Source organism: Tachysurus vachellii, chromosome 8, assembly GCF_030014155.1.
Source record: "Tachysurus vachellii isolate PV-2020 chromosome 8, HZAU_Pvac_v1, whole genome shotgun sequence".
Taxonomy (NCBI): Eukaryota; Metazoa; Chordata; class Actinopteri; order Siluriformes; family Bagridae; genus Tachysurus; species Tachysurus vachellii.
This window is the reverse complement of record NC_083467.1, coordinates 25,909,002-25,931,343: the sequence shown is the minus strand read 5'-3', so window position 1 is coordinate 25,931,343 and position 22,342 is coordinate 25,909,002. Positions and strand designations below refer to the sequence as shown.

The following is a 22,342-nucleotide window of genomic DNA, read 5'->3' as shown; positions in this document are numbered from 1 at the left end:
GCTTTCGAGCCTATACAGCTTGGAGTAAGACAACATGCATAAAGAGGATGATGTGGTCAAAATACTCATTTGCCTAATAATTCTGCACTCCCTGTATATATATATATATATATATATATATATATATATACGTATATATATAGATATATATATATAATTTACTTTTATAAAAATCATATAACTAGACAAGACTAGTGCAGAATAAGTCATAAAAATCTTTGAGTTAGAATCTCTCCAAGACTTTATTTATTTTTTCAGATGTACCTGCATGCTGGTGTCCAATCGTGTGTTCAGGGATGTTGAAATGTTTAAGGACTGGTTTTCACTTCCAGGGAATAATTGAGTTTGCACCCAGGATCAATTCCACACTTTGCTTGTTGTTTCATCATAGTCATTATCACAGGACTGCTTTCACACAAATTATTTCCAAACCACACATCGATCACACAGCACAGCTCTGTTTAAAATGAGACACAGCCTTTATTCTTCTTATTGATACTGCTTCAGTCATATTACCTGCAAACAACCCGTTTAGACCCGGGAGGTTCTAGATGTGCAGACATGAGCTCATAAGTGTGAGCTCATATCAGTGTTTATAGCATGAGGCTTATTCTCAAACATCGTAGAGATAATACAGTGATGTGTGTGTGTGTGTGTGTGTGTGTGTAAGAATTTTTCATAAAATAATAATAATAATAATAATAATAATAATAATAATAATAATAATAATAAATCGACTTAACTATGCATCATTAATTATTAATAAATATTAATTATTTATTGTTTCATAATTAGATTCCTAATTATAAAGAACAAAGCTAAAACAAAAAAACATAAGGATAATAATATTAAATAATATTAAATATCAAATAGATAAATAAGTAGATGAATAAAATGACAAACATGAGTGAAATAAATAAAAAAAAAAATTTGATTATTATTATTTATTCATATCAAAACTTTAATTTTCAAATCTATAAAAGTTTTACAAATTTTTCTTATGATTATTTAAATAATCCCACAATGTTTAGGGTATTCATTATTTTTATGGACCCAAAATGTAAAAATAAAGAGCTGTTGACTGAGCTGTCATTTATGCAGAAGGTATTTCCGTATATATTAGTCATGGATTAACACGTGTCAGGAGAGACAGAGGTGCTCGTCCCTGCACAGTTTAATTAGCAAGTCAAATTAAACATCTAAATTATTCATCAGGTTTGGATTCGTCAGGTTCATACTAATGATGAGACGATAAACGAGCTAAAGGTTAGAGACGTGGACCTGAGGGTCGCTTTAATTCCTCTCAGAACTATCTGTGTATATTTAATGTGCTGTAAATAACTAAAAAGGGTCCAGTAAAATCTCTAGACCTTTATGAATCCTCATGAACATTTCAGAGACTTATGAATATACATGAATATGTAAATGAGAACCACCCCCAGAAGCTCCTGCCACCTCTAACATTTAGTCAGCTATTTAAATGATTATGTTTGGATTTGCATTGTCAATGTCCTTTTTCATTATTAAACAGCAGTCAGTTTGAATAGAAGCTCACCATCACAACCTCGTTATACTTCATTAATAACATGAGCTGAGGTAGAACTAATGATCTGCGTATTGGACGTTATTTGTTTAAAACGGAAACTCATCCTCGATTTAGCCCCGCCTCCAAGTCTGTTTATCACAGATGTATCTGAGAGTATTTATATTAACAGAAAACAAAATGAGAAAAATTGAGCTTTTTAACTTTATAGATAGGTTAAATAAATAAAAACAAATCAATTTACAATACAATACAATTTAGAGCGACGCTTTTCTTAGTTTTAGATACTTTCTTTGGATTCAAGGAACGTTTAGCAGTTAGAAACATTAGAGCTTAAATGTGTTATTTGTGTTTAAAGTGTTTTTTTCAGGTCTTATAAACAACTAAAAAACTAATTTCATTGAAAAAGCAACATAATATTTATAAAAACAATTTACCATCTTTATATAATTACCGTTTACAAATAAAAGCATGTTAAGAGCGGGATTTATTTTTATAAACAGAAACTGAACAGTGGTGCGTAATTAAGGGACTTAATCCTCATCAAAAATCCCAGGAGACATAAATATTCATGACTATGCAAATTAGAGGAAAATAAATGCCTCCATGTATTCCTGCCGTGCCTGAAACATCATATGTGAGACTTTTGACGTACATTTCATAGATAAAAACAAAACGAAGCTATTCGTCAAATGTGTGTGTGTGTGTGTGTGTGTGTGATTTTTGTCATAAAGTCAAGATCTGAAAGCAGAAAACTTAAAAGTGTGTGTTTCGCTTCTGTTCTCCACAAAAGTTTAAAAAGAGCTGCTTCAGTAATGACTCAGAGGACAAGGATGAAAAACCCCAGACGTTTAATTAGAATGAGAGGGAAAGAAAGGCGCGAGTGGGAGATGGAAATTTGACGACGCTTGGGATAAAGGAGGACATTTTTATTTTTGGCTGAACTGCTCGCTAAGCTCTGGATGTTATCTGAAGTTCGTTCACGTTTCAGTGTCACCAAAGGTCCGTATTCACCCAGGCGTGGGCTCGCACCTTTACAAAAATCAATTAAAGTCCTCCAATAGGGTGCCTACGGCTGGGTGGAGGGTAAAATAACCCCCCGGCTTGCATTGTGTTGGGGCAGAAAGGGTCAAGCACAGAGACAGAGAGAAAAAAAGAAAGGGTTTTAATCGAGGTGTTACTGCAGATAGAGACGCACTCCTAATTAACCTGCTGATTAAAAAGAAAAACGAGCAACGTGTCTGTAGAAGCCTAAGAAAACCTGCTGAAGTGTTGAATTAACCCCCAGTGGAGATGAGAGATGTTTACCTCCACGTGGCAGGACGACCAGACCCCCAGCAGCCAGCTGTAGCACGGCCTTATGGGACAAGGTTTAGTCTGCGAGAGCTGCGACGGACACGGACGTCCTTCCTCGTGAGCGTTCTGGAGGACACGACGAGATCTGGACATCAGGCCTGCGCAGGAAAGACCGGATCATGTGTGTGAAAAGTTTTCATCCTAATAAATCCTGAGGTCATGTTATGAAGATGATGATTTCTCCATAAATTCAATTTCAATTTATTTTAATTTGTATAGCGCTTTTAACAATTCACATTGTCTCAAAGCAGCTTTACAGTGTAGAAACAGTAGAGAAAAAAATAAATAAATAAATAATAAGATTATTATTATTATCTTATTCAGATAATAAGAAAAAATAAGAATAAATACAAGTTTAAAATTTAATTAAAAATTTTAATTTCAAATTTAAAATACTATATATTTATCCCTATCCCTATTGAGCAAGGCTGCAAGAAAAAAAACCCTGAGATGATAAGAGATAGAAACCTTAAGAGGAACCAGGCTCAGAAGGGAACCCATCATCATTTGGGTGACACTCTACAGTAAACAGTGTAAATGTAAATAATGTCATTTCTACAACAGTTTATAACAATGCAGCCGAGAGCTCCTGATGAACTAAACGGTATAAACACACATCCCAAAACCTGTTCTAGCACAGCAACATGAGTACAATATATATACAATATATATACAATATATATACAATATATATACAATATATATACAATATATATTGTACAATATATATAAATATAGAGTTCAGTTTAAAATCCTGCTACTCACTTATAAGGCACTTCATAATCTTGCACCACAATACCTTACTCAACTTCTCCAGGTTTACACTCCTTCACGTGCACTCAGATCTTCATCTTCAATTTCTCGGATTCAACTTACTACTATGGGTGCCAGATCTTTTAGTTATGTTTCCCCCCCGCCTATGGAATTCTCTTCCCCTCGATGTTCGCAATAGCGAGTGCTTGCTGACTTTTAAAACGCATCTTAAGACTTATCTTTTTATACAGGCTTTCTTATAACATGTTTTATTGAGACTTAAATGCACTTTATATGTATAGATATGCTGTTTGTTTATGTGTTTTGTCTTATGTAATGACCTGTATATTGCTTATAAGGTGACCTTGGGTGTTCTGAAAGGCGCCATGAAATAAAATGCATTATTATTATTATTATTATTATTATTATTATTATTATTATTATTATTATTATTATTATTATTATTATTATTATTATTATTATTATTATTATTAATATTATTAATATTATTATTACAAAGGAGTTTTATTTATTAATGAATATCTTTTGTGATACTTTTGCCCATTTCTAATTAAATTCAATGCTCATTTTTAAATAAAAAACAAAAACAAAAAACAATTACAGCTTGTGATGTTACTATAGAAACCAGGAAAGAAGAGGAAACCGGTCTGTTTGTCCTAAAGAGGTCACAAAACCTCCAGCTTCACCACTGTCACTGAAGGCTCCTTCTGTAATTGTTAACTCTGCATTTTTTCAGAAAATGAATCAACTCCTAATGACCAATTAGAATCCAGAATTCAGGAGCGATGGGAAACGGTCTCTGTAGTATCTATTCGGTTCGAGTCTCGGGCCGGGGTTTGAGTCTCGGGCAGACAATACCACGACTGAGGTGCCCTTGAGCAAGGCTCCGAACCCCCCACTGCTCCCCGGGCGCCACATCATAAATGGCTGCCCACTGCTCCGGGTGTGTGTTCACGGTGTGTGTATGTGTGTTCACATACTTAGTGGGGTGTGGGGTCACTATACTTCAAACATGTCACGTCACGTCAAACATCTGAATGTCAAACATCTGATTTCTAGAACAGTCAATACGACAGGTTTCATGAATGTTCTGTAAACGTTTGAACATGGCGTTAGTGTTATACACTATTACTACTAAAGATGAAGATGATGACGACAGTATTGTATGACTTTAGAGAACGCTTCAGCCTGTTTACTGACATCATTTAGCAGAGGAATCTAAAAGTTTCAAACTGCTCCTTTAATCTCACTTGTTGTGGTCATAAGTCTGGATTATTTCACACTCAGAGATTACTCTGGTTTCTGGAGTGTGTAGGAGGTTCAAGAGGATCTGTGGGGTTTAATGGAAGATCTGAGGAACAGAAGGCTGGAACGTACTGTATGATTCACAATTATTCACAATGCAATGTCACTGTTCACTGGGACGAATCCATGAAGCCATAAAACACGGTGATAAACATCTGGAGGTTCCACAGGAATTTTTTTTTGCTTAGACGGATGATGGTTTAATTTTTTCAGGTATTCAGTGATACTGTAGCTCGTGTCCAATCTCCACATGTCTGAGTAATGGTAAAAGCTACCAGTGGTGGAAATTTGGGCCAGCGATAATAACACACTCCGTAATATGGAACAACGTGTCTGGTCTGATGTTTTGGTTGCTTATTTCACTCCAACATCACCTCACATTTTGTTTTTGTTCGATTTTAGTGATAAAACGCTTGTTTGCTCGACGTTGCCTTCAGGATGACTAGGAGCTGACTAATGCAGCAAGGTTTATTTCAGACTTGACACATCATCATACAGCTCTTTATCTCACACATCTCTCTGCTTTCTTGCTTTGGTTTGTACTTTTTGCTTGTGTTGCGAGTTTTCCTGACTCGGCACAAATCCCTTTCTTGATAATGGGTTTTTCTCCGCTTGAGGAAACACAGAAGCATTAGCATGCGACTCAGCGAGTCCTCTGCATTATTAACACTGTGCTATAAATCATATTTGGGGATTACGTGTTAATGATCCTGGCCCCATCCTCCTCCTGCTCTCCTCCTCCTCTTCTTCTTCCTCCAGACTGAACGAGTCATCAGTCATCGTAAATAAATATTTATTTTTACTAATAACACGGCCATTAGCGTAGTTGCTAATTCAGAGTCAGGGAGGACTGGTTTGGCTCAGGTTTCCACCTCTTCACTAAGAAGTGTTAATGCTTCACACTGTATAACACACTCTAATTGGCAGAGCTGGAAGGGCAGGAGAGCATTTCCTCCCCACCGTCCAAGATGCTCAGCTTCAGCTGGTTACTGCACTAATTAGAAACATTCACTGACCATCATTAATCTTCAGCAGTCTGGAGACTCCTGGCTGAAAGGAACAGACCACATCTTTATGAGCAAATGGACAAGGTCTACCAGACAGGGACAAGCAAATCTATCTCCAGCGTCTGTCCATCCATCTGTATGTCTGTCCATTTGTCTATCCATCCATCCATCCCTCCAGTCTGTCTGTCTGTCTGTCTGTCTGTCTGTCTGTCTGTCAGTGATATTGTATCCTTTATCAAGCTGTCTTACTCTCTCCTGGTCCAGAGGGTCCAAAAGTCTCTCCATCTCTTATTATCTCTCTTTGTCGGCTTCCCTCTACCTCTCTGACACACTAACTGTCTATTTGCTTCTTTGTCTGTTTCTTTCTCTCCTTCTCTGTCTCTCTCTTTGTCTCTCCTTTCATTGGCTATTTGCTTCCCTATCTTTCTATTTCAAACCTTGTCTCTCTCTCTCTCTCTCTCTCTTTGCTTCTGTTCTTGTGCCTTGTGTATCTTCTTCTCAAACTATTTCTCTCTCTCTCTCTCTCTCTCTCTCTCTCTCTCTCTCTCTCTCTCTCTATATATATATATATATATATACATATGTATATCCCTGCAGTTTAAGCAGACAGCAGAAACAGGAAGGTCTCCTCAGGTGTTTCTCTAAATTGGGTGGTTAATAAAAGGTGAGGGCCCTAAAACTTGCACCTTTCCCCCTGAGCTTTCATTATTCGTCTCGTTTGGCGGTTTTCCTCTTAGGTGCCATCTCTAAGTGGAATTACTCGCTCCCTCATAGTGTGTGTTATGCTTCATAATAAAGGTCCTCTCAACCGCACCCTTAAGAATCACAGTTTTTGCTGGATTCTTATTAATGGGGTCAACTCTGTGTTCCCTCACTGAGATCTATTTGAGAAGACAGTCCTGTGGTCTCAGGTTCTTATCATCCTGTTCTCATGGAAATCACATTTGAAAGTTTCATGTATGATAGCTGTTCTGTAAGGGTGTTTTAAAATGTCACCTTTATTGACCTCATGATCCTAACTACAACCATACAAACCCTCATACCAGGTCCCTTAATGTGCCATACTGGGGGAACATGTAGTCCAGGGTCTTACAGACTGGAAAACATCTGGGTTTGAAAAAATCTGGGTACTGGGGTGCTGGGAAAACATGGTCTTGGAAATGTAGGGTCTAAGAGAATAGAGACCATGAAGCATTTGGAGTGGAGTACCAATTAAAAGTAGGACCCTTAAAATTTAAACCCTATGGGGCAAATAGGACCATGGAGACCCCAGACCCTCTAGACAAAGAAAACCTGTATATACAACACAAGGAACATAGGACTATAGTAAAATATGACCCGATGGAAATTTAAAACTGTGTCAATTTAGAACTCTGGGAAGATAAGACCTGAAACATATGACCTGTGAATATAAACCCTTAAAAAACCCTATAGTACCATTAAAACAATAGGACCCTTGAAAAGTGAAAAAATAGTTGAGACTTCTGGGAACATTTACTCTGGAAAGACTCTTCTAAACATTAGACCATGAAATGAAATATAAAACCCAGTAAAAAAAAAGAGAGAAACTTCAAATATAGAATAATGAACCCTGGAAACATGACACCATAAAAAATATTGGAATATACGGCCCGGTAATATAGGACTTTGGGAGTATTTAAGCATATAGGAATATAGAAACAGAAATATAAGACTATATAGGAAATATTCCACAATCCAAGATGGCGACACGGCGGTAGCACACAGTGGCCACTCCTGACACGCCATTTTCATATGTTCATAAATACAACCACCAGATGTCAGTACAGAAATCGTGCAACAACCAACCTGCACGATGATGTGTTGGACAGGCTTTTGTGACCTTGGCTTGCTGAGGAGATCATGCCTCCAGTCCTCAGTGTCTCCTGATACCGGGAGAGGGAAGTGGAAGTGCGGCAAGCGGGCGGGTGTCCGTGCTAGTCTTAAAAACAAACCCAAGCCAGCCAGCTCTCCCATTCTACTCCCAAATGTTTGCTCCATGGACAATAAATTGGACTACATCTGATTCTGGCATACTACACAGTGAGAGTTTAAAAACTGCTTTGTTTTTGTTTTCACAGAGACGTGGCTCAGTGACAGAGCTCTGGACGCCGCCGTTCAGCTAGATGGGATCAACCCGTTTTGTGCTGACAGCTTTCTTGGTGGTGCTGTATGTGTTTACATCAGCATGGAATGGTGTAAGAACTCTCTGCTTGTTTCTAATTACTGCTTATCTTTAGTGGAGTTTGTGACTGTTAGATGCAGGCCATTATAACTGCCCCATCTCGGTTACTCAGGCCACATCTCTGTTTTGCTAATTCCGGCATACAGACCACTCGTCAGATGCTTTAAACCGGTTCAGAAGCAGGTGAAAATCTGGCCACCAGGAGTCACCTCTGCTCTTCAAGTCTGTTTTGAGTGCACTGACAGGAGCATCTTCAGGGAGGTTGTAACAAAAAGCATTTCCGTCGAACTGGATTAGTACACGGCATCAGTGACCAGCTACTTCGGCAAGTGAATTGATGACGTGATCGTCTCAAAGACCATCACCACACGCTCCAACCAGAAGCCGTGAATGAATGCTAAAGTGTGGGCACTGCTGGAGTCTAGAGACTTAGCCTTCAGAGCAGGAGACAGAGTGGCCCTAGGAACAGCAAGGGCCAAACTTCTGCACTCGGTTTGAGGTGCAGAACATCATAGCAGCAAAGAAGACCATCCCTCAACCCAAGGACCAGGTACTCTGTCTATCCACGGCTGAGGTGAGGAGAACTCTATGCTGAGTTAATTAATGGAAGGCTGCTGGACCAGACAACATTCCTGGCAGGGTGCTCAGGGAATGCGCACAACAGCTAATGGACGTCTTCACTGACATCTTCAACATTTCCCTGAGCAGCGTTGTTGTTCCTAGGTGCCTCAAGACACCATTATCCCCGTGCCAAACAAGTCTACAGTGTCCTGCCTCAATGACTATCATCCATTCGCACTCACACCCATTGTAATGAAGTCCTTCAAGAGGCTTGTCATAAGGCACATCAAGACCAAGTTACCAAGCTCACTGGACCCCCTGCAGGTTGTGTATCATCCAAACCGCTCCATGGATGATGCAATTGCCACAGCCCATTCATTTAGTTTTCACACACTTTCACAATAATTCAAGTCAAGTAGCTTTTATTGTCATTTCAAACATATATAGCTGTTGCAGTACACAGTGAAACGAGACAACATTTCTCCAGGACCATACATACATAAAACAAAGACAGAGCTAAGGACTTAAGTAAGAGGTCCTAGATACATAAAGTGCAGCTGTACAAGCTGGTGCTAACAGTGAGAGACAAAAGACAAAAGTAGCACTGACCAGTGTAAATACTGTATGTTCTATATTGCATGTGCAGAAATACTGGAATGAACACATTAGTATTATAGCAGCAGTTACATGAGGTATTGTAATGTATTGTGCAAAACACCAACAACTGAAATGTGAGACAGCATGTGTAAAGAGCAAAAACAATGTGGGACTAAACAGCTCCATCTCCAGCTCCACCACACGCACTGTGTTCATCTTGTTGACACATGCCTGTGTAGCACTGTGTGAGATCGAACCATATCATCAAGTTTGCTGATGACACGACCGTGGTGGGTCTCATCAGCAAGAACAATGAGCCAGAATACAGAGAGGAGGTGCAACACCTGTCTGGTCTGGTACTGTCTGGTTTGGGAACTGCGCCATCTTGGATCGCAAGACCCTGCAGCGGATAGTGAGGACAGCTGAGATCATTGGAGTCTCTATTCCCTCTATCATGGACATTTACACCACACGCTGCATCTGCCAACAGCATTGTGGACGGCCCAACACACTGTATAGACTGCAATGATCTACGTTTTTATGCCTTATATCTCATATAACTGCTGCTATTTTTTAAGTGTTCATTCCAGCATTTTTGCACATGTACTGTAGAACATAGAGTATATACTCTGCTGCTTTTGTGTATTGTCTTTTAGTGTTTTCTATTGATTGTTTGCGCTGTCTTTTGTATTGTACTGCTTGTACCAGGATGCACAGATGCATTAGAATTAACTTACTTAAGTCCTTAGCTATGTGTTAGCTTCTATATTAGCTCTGTCCTTGTTCTATGCAGATCCATGGTCCTGGAGAAATGTTGTCTCATTTCACTATGTACTGCTTCAGCTAGATATGGTTGAAATTACAATAATTTTATTGTAATTTCAACCATATCTAGCTGAAGCAGTACATAGTGAAATGAGACAACAACAGCTTCTTAATTAATAAAAGCTTTCTTAAATACTTGAAAGGAAGCATCATCACGTAAACATAGAACATCAAGAACATAGAACCCTGTTGATATATTGTTATTGAACATATCACCATTTGGAAATAAAGCCTGGAAACACAAAACACTATGGAAATATAGATATAGGACACATCAGACCCCAGATATATAGACTTTTACAAATATAGAACCCTCTAAAAATCAGACCCTGGAAAAGAGAATAAAAGAAATTGAGACCTCTGGAAGCACTTGCTCTGGAAAAATAGACCCTTCCGAACATAAAACAGAGGGCTCTGAGTAAATATATGGCACTAGACTGTTGGTACCTGGGATTAAAGGAAACTGGTAACATAGAGCCTCACAAACAACAGACTCTGTCAATATAGAACAGATTGTAGGAAAAGGACCCTAGAAATACTGAACCCAGCAAAAACTGTAAATGTAGGTTAATGAGCATTGAAAACATAGTACTACGGGAAATCTAAGAATATAGGGAATTTGAAATATAGAACTCGGGCAGTACTGGACCCAGGAAATGTTCACCATGCAAACATAGAAATCTGGTAACATAGGGTCCTTAGAACATACCTGCAAACTCACAAGAGGTGAAAAAGGTGACAAGGTTCGAAATATACACTACTTATACACGACTAGTTTGCAGGTATGTTAGAACACTTGATTTGGAAACATTAGCCCTTTCTTGCACTACATTGTAGGTACCTGGGATTACAGGGCAGTGGGAACATAGAAGCCTAAGAAAAAGCACTGAAGGAAAATAACAATGGGAACAGAAGGACTTATGTAGGAAGTATGTAGCATGATGGAAATAACAGATATATTGGAAGATAGAAAATGTAGGAATATAGGGTCCTTAGTATAAAGCACCTTTTGAGTATAACAGACTAGAAAAACCCAACCCTAGGAACAGAGAACGCTGGACCCTGGAAAACAGAACCTGAAAACTGAGAATATCAAACACTATTTCTCCCTTTGTCCTCTTTATTGTAACTGGTTTTAGACATAGATTAATTTCCAAATGTGATTATTTCCCTTGATTTTCAGAACAGGCTGTGCTATTTGAACTAGGCTATAAAAGGGTATTTAAATCCGTACCCTGGTTTCCACAGGAATGTGAGCACTCGGTCCACTGGGTCCATTCAGAAAGCATGCAGCTGATGGGACAATCCACACGACAGGTTTCGCTGAGCATCCACAGCTGAGGAAGACCCAACTAAAATTACAGTAATAACAGTAATCAGCTCCTAATCGCTTAATGTTCTGTTCTTTACAGAAACACCCTTTAATTAGACGTCTATGAGAGAGAAAGTACACATAAAATACGTAATATATCACAGAAATGATCATTTGGTCAAAACCTAAAAGATCTGTGAAATAAAAGTGTTTCATAGAATAGGTTGCCAGATTAACCGTTACTATACCAAACCTCTTTTATTTTTCTATTTTAATAGAAGATTAAGAATTAATAATATTCAGAAGGGAGATCTGCTCAACCTGGAAACCTTAGGCTGCATAAATAATGCTACTGGTACTGGGCACAGTAAAACTGTGTGTGTGTGTTTTCACCTCTTCACACACAATCAAATCCACCAGTTTGCCATCACTGCGAATACAGTCAAGCAGCCGAGTCCTGACCCCTTCACCACACACAGCATGCTCACTCAGCATGCAGCTACTCCAACCTGGAACACACACACACACACATACACACACACACACAAATTACAGTCCATGTACATTTATGTAATAACCATTTAAAGATATGAGCACACACATAGAAAATTAAATATACACACGTCTCTCTCTCTCTCTCTCCCTCTCGCACACACACACACACACACACACACACACAGATATACACATGTATGCAAATATAAATTCCAATACAGGTAAGATAGCAAGCAAACAAAACAAACAAACACACAGACAATTTGTACAGTATACACAGATAAACATACAAATATATACAGAAATGAATAGATGGGCATAGAGCCAGGCATAGAGGCACGCACAGACGCACACACATCAATATTAAAGTGATATAGTCCATCTGTCTTTGGTCTGTGTCTGTTTAACATTCTTTAATTTTTGATCTAGCTCTCGTTGCATGCTGCATTAGCCAGCGCTTTAAACAGTAAGATGTGAAGATTAAAAGGCCGGTCTGAGCTTTATGACATTAGAGCGTCACACGCCATCTCCGTGACGCTCTAATGATCCGTGGAACTGCTAAGAGCGTGGATATGATCTCAGCACTGCTGCAGGGGAATTATATTTATCGCTTATCCCCCGTTTACCCCCCACCTGGAGACTTATACACGTGTATAGAGCTGCTGGGAAAGCAGCGGGCGAGTCGTCAGTCTTACAGCATCCACACAGCACTAGACATCACCACACATTATTGAGGACTAACCCCTTTTTAGCCACAGTAGACAGTAGACTAACCATTTTTAGGATTACGACAACATGTAGACCATTGCAGATCTTTAGCTGTTTTAGATTACCCAGAGTATATTCCTAGCTGTTTTAGGATCCAATGGAATCCATCACAGTAGATTGCTATGTTAGGGTAGCAAATTGCTAACTATTTTAGAGCACATTCATTCATTCATTCATTCATTCATTCATTTTCTACCGCTTATCCGAACTACCTCGGGTCACGGGGAGCCTGTGCCTGTCTCAGGCTTCATTGGGCATCAAGGCAGGATACACCCTGGACAGAGTGCCAACCCATCGCAGGGCACACACACACACACACACTCTCATTCACTCACGCAATCACACACTACGGACAATTTTCCAGAGATGCCAATCAACCTACCATGCATGTCTTTGGACCGGGGGAGGAAACCGGAGTACCCGGAGGAAACCCCCGAGGCACGGGGAGAACATGCAAACTCCACACACAAGGTGGAGGCGGGAATCGAACCCCCAACCCTGGAGGTGTGAGGCGAACGTGCTAACCACTAAGCCACCGTGCCCCCTATTTTAGAGCACAGTAAATTATAAATTATTTAAAGGACAATACATTACTAGCCAGTTTACTACTGCTTTATTAGCCTTTAGTATATTTCTAGACATTTTAAGGGTAAAACAGATTTATTTGGCGTGGAGTAGATTACTAGCCACTATGAGTCACGGCAAACTCATTGCCGATTTTAGGAGATGATTTATTATTAGCCATCTAAGGGATACATGATTTACTAGAAAACACTTTTAGCTTGATGGTATCCTAAGTCTGAAACCTTACCAGTGAACCAGCATTTAATGTATTCATCGACTTTTGTACGTCGCTCTGGATAAGGACGTCTGCCAAATGCCATGAAAGTAAATGTAGTAACTTTTAGGGAAGAGATTACTAGCCACTTTTGGGCATGGTGAATTACTAGGCAGAGTTGATAGCACAGGTATAAAAAAGCTATTGCACAGGTATAAGCACATGTATAAGCACTGGTATGTGCACAGGTAGAACAACTGTGACTGTTTCATATATATATATGCTAGTGCCTTGCTAGCAACTTTGGGTGCACATTAAATATTAGATAACAAAACATTACAGATTACTAGCCTTTTTTGTTACAGCAGATCAGTGTAGATGAAACGCTGTATGAGCACTAGAAATATAAGGGTTAGCAGATTATTACAAGCTTTAGAACCTATTAGGAATGCAAACCACTTCAGCTCTTGGTTTGCTGTGGATTACTACTAGCCAGTTTAGAGCACAGCAGATAACTAGCTGTGATTCTAGGACTCTAGTTTATTTTAAAGCTTTAGTAATAAAACAAGGTCATTGAATATCTTTGAAAACATTAGATTACTAGATGCTTTGGGGCTTTGGACAGACAGAAGTGTATTAGAAACTTGAGTAAGCCTGCTTCTTCCCTGCATGTTGTATTAAAAGAAAAAAAAAGAGAAAATAATTTGAACAGTGCTTTAGGTTCATGGTATCTTGAGTCTGTAACCTAGTGAACCTGAGTTAATGTATTCAATGATACTATTCAATGAGACTTAAAAGCACTTTTGTACGTCGCTCTGGATAAGAAAGTCTGCTAAATGCTGTATATCGTCGCTGTCGGGCGGAAACCTCGTATGTCCAAATTTGGTCAATTTCATATTTTTTCACATATCGATGCTATTGGTCAGTCCCCACGTGGGTCTGTTATTTTTACAAGTTATTAACCAAGTCTTGAAAATAGCTTGAGCGCAAATCTCATAACTCCATTGGACACTTCAACTGTCCACCTCTTCTTCACTCCGCGGGAGAGATTCACGGCATATTTCTCTTCAAGAAGAGTCGCAACGAATCAACACGTCTTCTGAGGTAAATGTCTTCAAAACACTGGGCTCAAAGATAAAAAATCTTGACCCCCACTAGTTCTGAGGACAGGAATTTAGCGGAAGACAATCCACTGAAACGCGGACTAAACCCTGTGTACTGCAGATAAGGTACGGCGTTTTTTTAATTTCCTGAAAAATAACGGTTTTGGAGATACGAGGATTCCGCCTGACAGTGACGAAATGTAAAATGTAAATGTAAGTAACAAAGTACATCATTGGATATTTTAGAGCACAACCTATGATTAAAACTGTTTAGGGGTAAATTAGATCACTAGCTGTTTCAGGACACAGTAGATTCCAGCCTTTTGTACAATTTTCTCTGGCACTGAATATGTCAGACCAAATTATTTCACCTGTAACAAATAAGAACTCCAGTTGAGGCTACTAAAGGTCAGTTCACTCCAAAAGCTTTTATTCACGCACAAGCTTCTGTTTTAACGGCTGTTTAAATCCACACAGGTTATGAGATGGACTGTAAAAATGCTCACTCTGTCCTGCTGCATTTTTATGTGCACTTAAGTGAAGCGTAAACTCTGTAGAAATCCATTAAAAGATAAAATCAGTCTATTAAAAAACACTTTCTTGGCATGATGGTCAGTGGCATCAACGCTATTCAGATTTCAAATTAGAGCCTTTCTCAGTCATTCGAGCATTTTTTGGTTTGTTGTCCCCCCCCCCCCCCCCCCCTTCTACTGTATGCTTTACACGGATTCTCTCTTGCTGAAAGATCAGCGAAGGATTCGGCAGCTCTACAGTACACACTCCTATATACAAGCACACACAAAACTGCACGGTTGAGTGTGAGAGTGTTTTGAAAGTGGCGTGAAGCTGATTATGTAGATTAAACTATTAGGAGCAAGGCTTCAGCTCCTCTGTGATATGTAGCTATTTGTCTCATTTGAATCACAAATGCTCTTTTTATTTATTCCTTTTTATTTATTTATTTGTTTATGATAATACACTGTGTTGAAGAAGGTTTGTTTTACCGGAGACGTTGTACCGATAGGTGAAACAGTTGGCGTTCACGACGCACAGCTCCGTCTCATTCCTCTCAGGACAGGTGGCGTGGGCGATGGGGGGCCGGAGCATCTGCCTTGTCCTCGTCCTCACAGAGTTCACATCACACGACTGCACAAAGAGCGTACATCAACCCTTATCATCTGTTAGGTAATATTCTTTACACTGTTGTGATAAATGTCCATTAGAGGTGAAAAACTAAGCAGAAAAATGTCATTGTGAATTAGCTAGTAGCAAGAGAACTGTTTGGGTTCTATTTTTATTCACATTGTTCAGTTTTGTTAGCATTAACTGCTAAGTGGCTCAGAAGATATCACTCAGAAGAACACAACCCCACTCCATCCAACGGACCAGTAAATCACCAGTGACACTATATAACCATTCCAATCTTCCCTGACAAGAAACTGCTCAGTCCCGCACCCTCCTTTTCAAAAGCCGGCTCTTAAGGAATATGTATTTATACAACTTGTTGTTATTGTATATAATAAACCAAGATACCTCTCAGCTCTGTCTTAGCTGTTCATCCCACACTATATGTTTCTTATTATTATTTCTGTGAAGGTTCTTTTCTTTGCCTCTATTTGAATATTTCACATTATCTCTGACAAAGAAGTATAATCAGAGATGCACTTTTTCTTCCTTTCCCCGGCAGCTATTCTCCAATCTGAGACAAACCGAAATCAAAATTCAAATGAATCTCCAGCAGCAATGAAGCATTTGTAATTCTAATTAACGTTGTGCTCTGTGAAAGTTGCATGCGCTGAGGACAAAATGCAAATGGATGGTGATGAGACACAAATAGAGGAAGAGCTTCACTATGTCCCAGCTGCTCAGAGTCAATTCGCAGTAAAGCATCAGTGTGTTCAGAAAAGGCTAATTAGTGGTGAGTCTGTGTAATATACTACCTCGATACATAAAAGTACAACACAATCTGGTGTGGATAAATAATACAGTGCAAAGGGATGTCACATTCTCTATTATACAACTACAGATTTTATTTGAAAAGCAAAAATCCTACATCCTAAACAGTAGAATCTATGTCCACTGAGAACGAACGAAAGAAAGAACGAACGAAAGAAAGAAAGAAAGAAAGAAAGAAAGAAAGAAAGAAAGAAAGAATTTTTACAGATCCTGTTTCCATCTCCACCCCCACAGGTCCTGTCTCCATCCCCACCCCATTCTTACATGCCCTGTCTCCACCCCCACAGGTCCAGTCTCCACCCCCACCCCATTCTTACAGATCCTCTCTCCACCCCCACCCCATTCTTACAGGGCCTGTCTCCACCCCCACAGGTCCTGTCTCAGTCTTAACCCCATCACCAGGTACTGTCTCTTTATGCATCTCCTTCCCCAGAGCATCCATGCAAGTTTAGGTAGGTTCCCACCCCATTGCTGTTGGTCTAGTCTTTATCCCTACCTCATTCTCACTTCACTACCATTTGTCCTTTCTCTATTCTCACTTCATTCCCTAAGGTTCTGTCTCCATCCCACTTTATTCCCGCTGGTCCTTCATCCCAGTCACATCCATTGTCATAAATCCAATCTTCATCACCATGCTGCTGCAACAGATCCTTTTTGATCCCCACACATCATATTACAGGTTCTGTTTCCAACCTCCCTCCCAACCCATAGTTCCATCTCCACCAAATTTCCATAGACCTTTCTGTCTTCATTCCACAGCACATGTTTTTCTGCTCACTTCCTCTCATCCTTGTAGGTTCTGTCTTTATTCCCATACTAGCAAAGTAAGACCTCTTTCACACCTATCACCATATGCATACTGTATGCCCTGTATCTATTGTCATAACGACCTGAGAGGTATGGGGTTGTTACCATGGGGCATAAACTCCAGTGACTCCAGGGAGACATTACACAGTCACCAGGGCAAGGCAGTATGCAAGTGCGAGCTTGAGCAGGGGCATCGTCCTGATCACACAGAGAGTCATTAACAGTGTGACTCTCATTAACACCATCACCACGCAGTACACACCTACAGAAAGAGAGAGAGAGGAGAAGATTGTTAATTCTTTTGTGTGTGTGTGTGTGTGTGTGTGTGTGTGTGTGTGGATCATGGCTCCAGTTTTTTGTGTTCATTTTTCTCTGATGTCCAGTTTGACACGTCTGTATTGAATTGTGCTGCAAAAGATTCCTTTAGAGTAGCAATAAAATATTCATTTGTATATGTTTACCTCTGACCGTGAATTCCTTCTGTTAATCCTTTCCTGTTTCATCTGTCTGTCTCTCTGTCTGACTCTCTGTCTGTCTGTGTATCTTTCTCTATGTTCCACTGATAAATGCTGCAGCAGTTATGCTATGAAGGCAAACAGACAGATAGGAATACAGACAAAAAAATACACAGAACAACCAAATGACAGAGAAATATACAAACAAACAGACAGACAGAAGAACAGATACACAGATTTATACCCATGCACACGGACTGATATGTAGACAGTCAGGTATACAGACAGTCAGACAGACAGACATTTATACAGACAGAAAGTCACCCAGACAGATAGACAGATACATAGACAATCAGACAGACATACAGACAGTCAACCAGACATACAGACAGTTATAGAGACAGTCAGACAGATATACAGACAGACAGACACCTACAGACAGTCAGACAGATATACAGACAGACATTCAGACATTGATACAGAGTGTCAGATAGACAGACAGATATACAGACTCTTAGACAGACAGACAGATATACAGAAAGTCGGCTAGACATCTTCAGACATACAGTCGGACAGATATATAGTCAATCAGGCAAACTGATATACAGACAGACAGTCAGACAGATATACAGACAGTCAGACACCTTCAGACATGCATACAGTCAGCCAGACATACAGACAGTCAGCCAGACATACAGTACAGTCGGTCAGTCAGACATACAGTCAGACAGACAGACTGATACACAAACATACAGACAGTCAGACAAATATTAAGTCAGTCAGGCAGACAGACTGATACACAAACAGTCAGACAGATACACAGTCAGACAGATATACAGACAGTCAGACATATACACAGTCAGACAGATACACAGTCAGACAGATACACAGTCAGACAGATATACAGACAGTCAGACATATACACAGTCAGACAGATACACAGACAGTCTGTCAGACAGATATACAGACAGTCAGACATGTACACAGTCAGACAGATACACAGACAGTCTGTCAGACAGATATACAGACAGTCAGATATATACACAGTCAGACAGATATACAGACAGTCAGACATATACACAGTCAGACAGATATACAGACAGACAGACATATACACAGTCAGACAGATATACAGACAGACAGACATATACACAGTCAGACAGATATACAGACAGACATATACACAGTCAGACAGATATACAGACAGACAGACATATACACAGTCAGACAGATACACAGACAGACAGACATATACACAGTCAGACAGATACACAGACAGACAGACATATACACAGTCAGACAGATATACAGACAGACAGACAGACAGACTGATATACAGACAGACAGATGAATATACTGTAGACACAAACTAACCCTCCGAAAGATATTTGCAGATAATAACAAATATTTACCTTTTCATCCCAAAACACACAAAGTGAAAGATGCTAAACCATCGTTTAGCTAATTCTGATCCATTAAAGCGGTTATTGTTCCAGTTTTGGCATTGCGCATGTGTTGCCATAGAAACGGCTCAGTCAGAGTAGATGAACCACTCTCAGAGATGTCGTGTTTAATTACAGTAATTCTGTCATGATGTGAAGATGCTTTAACTGTAATTATATAGGAGGTGACGGCATGACTCAGTGTAATAACTGTGTGTTTGCACCATGGTCAGAGTGTGTGTGTGTGTGTGTGTGTGTGTAAAACCTTGGTAATGTATGTGTGTTACTCAGAACTTGTGTATAGTCAGTGTGTAACTATCTGTGTGTAACATTGAATACAATGTTGTGTAACTGTATGTAAATCATTGTGTAATGTGTGTTAATTTGAGTGTATGTATATGTGAACTTGTACACAGTGTGTGTGTGTGTGTGTGTGTGTGTGTGTGTCTGTGTGTGTGTGTGTGTGTGTGTGTGTGTGTGTGAGTGTGTGTACCGGATCTTGCGGCTCTGCACTCCCTCTCCACATGTGCTCCCTTCATCCACCGTGTTGATGGAGCAGAAGGACCAGGACTCTGTCACCCACTGATACACTGCACACACACCCCGACATGGTACGACCTCAGACACCTACACACACACACACACACACACTTCTTTCAATAATCTTTATAGAAGACATTACCTTTATAACATCATACAATGAATGATCTACATAACTGATATGGTAATGAAGTGGGCGTGGCTACAGTAACAGTAAATGCAATAAAGAAATGAATAAAAATCCTCAGTTCCACCGCAGGACTCATATCTCTACCTGTCCTCCATCTGTTCATTATCCTTCACTTCTCCTCTGAGAGGAAAGAGTGATACAAAAATGAAGTGATAGTGACTCCTCCCTCTTTCTCTAATCATGCTTTCTTTTTTCAATTTTCTTTCCATTCGCTTCTCATTTTTCTTCTTCTGCCTTTCATCCTCGTTTCCCTCTCATCTTTATTCTCATTTCTTTTTCATCCCTTTCTCTTGTCTTGTCATGTTCTTTTCACTCTCACTCAATCTTTCCATCTTTCCGTCTTCAAAATTCCGCTTATTTCTGCCTCATAATTTGTTTTGTTTTGTTCTGCCTTTACCGTTACCTCTCCCTCTCTCCCTCTCTCCCTCTCTCTATCTCTACAGATGTGTATCTTAGTTCTGAACACCTCTGGGTCCTAATAAACATTTAAAGACGGTGTTTAAGAGATGAGCGAGTGATGAATGAACGAGAGGAAGCGAGTAATAAACACGGTAAAGATTCCAGAGAGGCTGATTTAAACACGGTGATCACACGCTGCATTAGAGAACCACTCATCTACTCCTTCAATGCAGAAGAACGACAGAATAAATGAACAGCAGACAGAGAAAGACGAGTTTTATCCATCTCTCTGATTTATATAAAGCATCTGCTCTTTCTCTCTCTCTTATCTTGTCCTATGTTTCCCTCCATTGTTTCCCTTTATTCTTTATCTCCACCCACATACAGTAGTCCTCTCCTTCTTTTTCTTCTTTCCCCTTTTCTCTTCTCCATTCATTTTTACATATCTGATCTTTCTATCACTTCATTCTTTCCTAATCATTCTCACTCTGTTTTTTGGCTCTATTTATCCTATATCATCTTCCTATTTTCCTCCATTTCTCTATCTTTATTTGAACTCTTTCTATCCCTCCATCTATCCTGCCTACTCCTTTTCTTTCTCTATCCTTCTTTTCCCCTGACTCTTCCCACCTTTTCTCTCGCTTCCTGTTTTCACTTCACCTCAATTTTTTCCCCACTCTTTTCTGTCCATCATTGCATTCAGTTCTCACTTTATCTCTATCCATCTCTTTTCGTCTTTCCCGTTCTCAATCTCTCTAAATCAATCTTCCTCTTCACATCTTTGCCTCTCACTATCCTTCTTTCCATTTTATCCATTCATCTTTCTCTATCTGTTTATCTGTCCATTTTTGTCTTTTGTCCCTCCATCTACTGTTTCATTATTTTCTTTCTTCCATCATTTTAATCTCAGTCCATCTCTTTCTGTTCTTCCATCTTTTTGTTATTCCATCTCTCTTCCATCATCCTTTCTTTCCTTCTTCTCTCATTCCATTCCATTACTTTCTTTCAATCTTTCAATCCTTTCTACTCATTCTCCTTTCACACCTCCCTCTCATCCCTTCATCTCTCTATCTACATTTCTCCATCTTTATCTCTACAACATTTACTGGTTCTTCTCACAGATTAAGACGGACAGAGCTTCGATTTTATTGGCTGTTTACAAGCTCTTGTGACATCATCATTAGCTTCCTAATCATTTTTTGTATCTTTTTAGGATAAACAGATTCATTAAAAGTTCTTTTCTTAATGAAATGATAAATATGAAAAACACTGAATTAGGGTTCTAAGCAATTGAAAACAATAATCCAGTTTAAGCTCCGCCCCTTAATGATCCAACAACACACCTCACACTATATTTCTGTCTCCTCCTGTGCTCCTATTCTCATCATCTTTTCTTTATCTACCCTTCAGAATGAGTTATTTATCTGTCCTTCACTCGACAGAGCAACATCATCACATGATGATGGAGGGAAAGAAAGAATGAAGGAGGAGGGCAGTGCACAAAGAGAACAAGTGTTACTTACCTGAGCCTTCGTCCACGTCCGTATCAGCAGTGCGGTGAGCAGACGGGGAAGAAAGCGAGAAAGAGAAAGCGTAAAGCTGTTAGTTCATCAGCGTTCACGTCTCAGGGCAGTGTGTCTGTGCCTGAAGCTTATGAGTACACTGAGTACACTGAACACTATGAGTACACTGAGTACCATGAGTACCATGAGTACACTGAGTACCATGAATACATGAAGTAACATGTAGTATGAGTACACTGAGCACTTTGAGTGCACCAAGTACCACAAGAACCATAAGTACACAGAGTACCACAAGCACCACAAGCACACTGAGTACTATGAGTACATTGAGCACTAAGAGTACACAGAGCACCATGAGTACCATGAATACGCTGAGCACTAGGAGTACACTGAGTACCATGAG

General features: G+C 39.6%; 1 protein-coding gene across 1 annotated transcript in view; it reads right to left on the bottom strand.

Annotated features, from left to right (window-relative positions):
- The window catches only part of thsd7ba (thrombospondin, type I, domain containing 7Ba), a 279,775-nt gene that overhangs the window by 23,352 nt on the left and 234,081 nt on the right, over positions 1 to 22,342 (bottom strand). Inside the window, exons 17-22 of the mRNA XM_060877047.1 lie at positions 19,781 to 19,914; positions 17,496 to 17,652; positions 15,632 to 15,773; positions 11,877 to 11,992; positions 11,406 to 11,523; positions 2,852 to 2,997 (exon numbers count right to left, since the gene is read on the bottom strand). Coding sequence (XP_060733030.1) covers positions 2,852 to 2,997; positions 11,406 to 11,523; positions 11,877 to 11,992; positions 15,632 to 15,773; positions 17,496 to 17,652; positions 19,781 to 19,914 — 813 coding nt within the window. The remainder of the gene's footprint in view (positions 1 to 2,851; positions 2,998 to 11,405; positions 11,524 to 11,876; positions 11,993 to 15,631; positions 15,774 to 17,495; positions 17,653 to 19,780; positions 19,915 to 22,342) is intronic.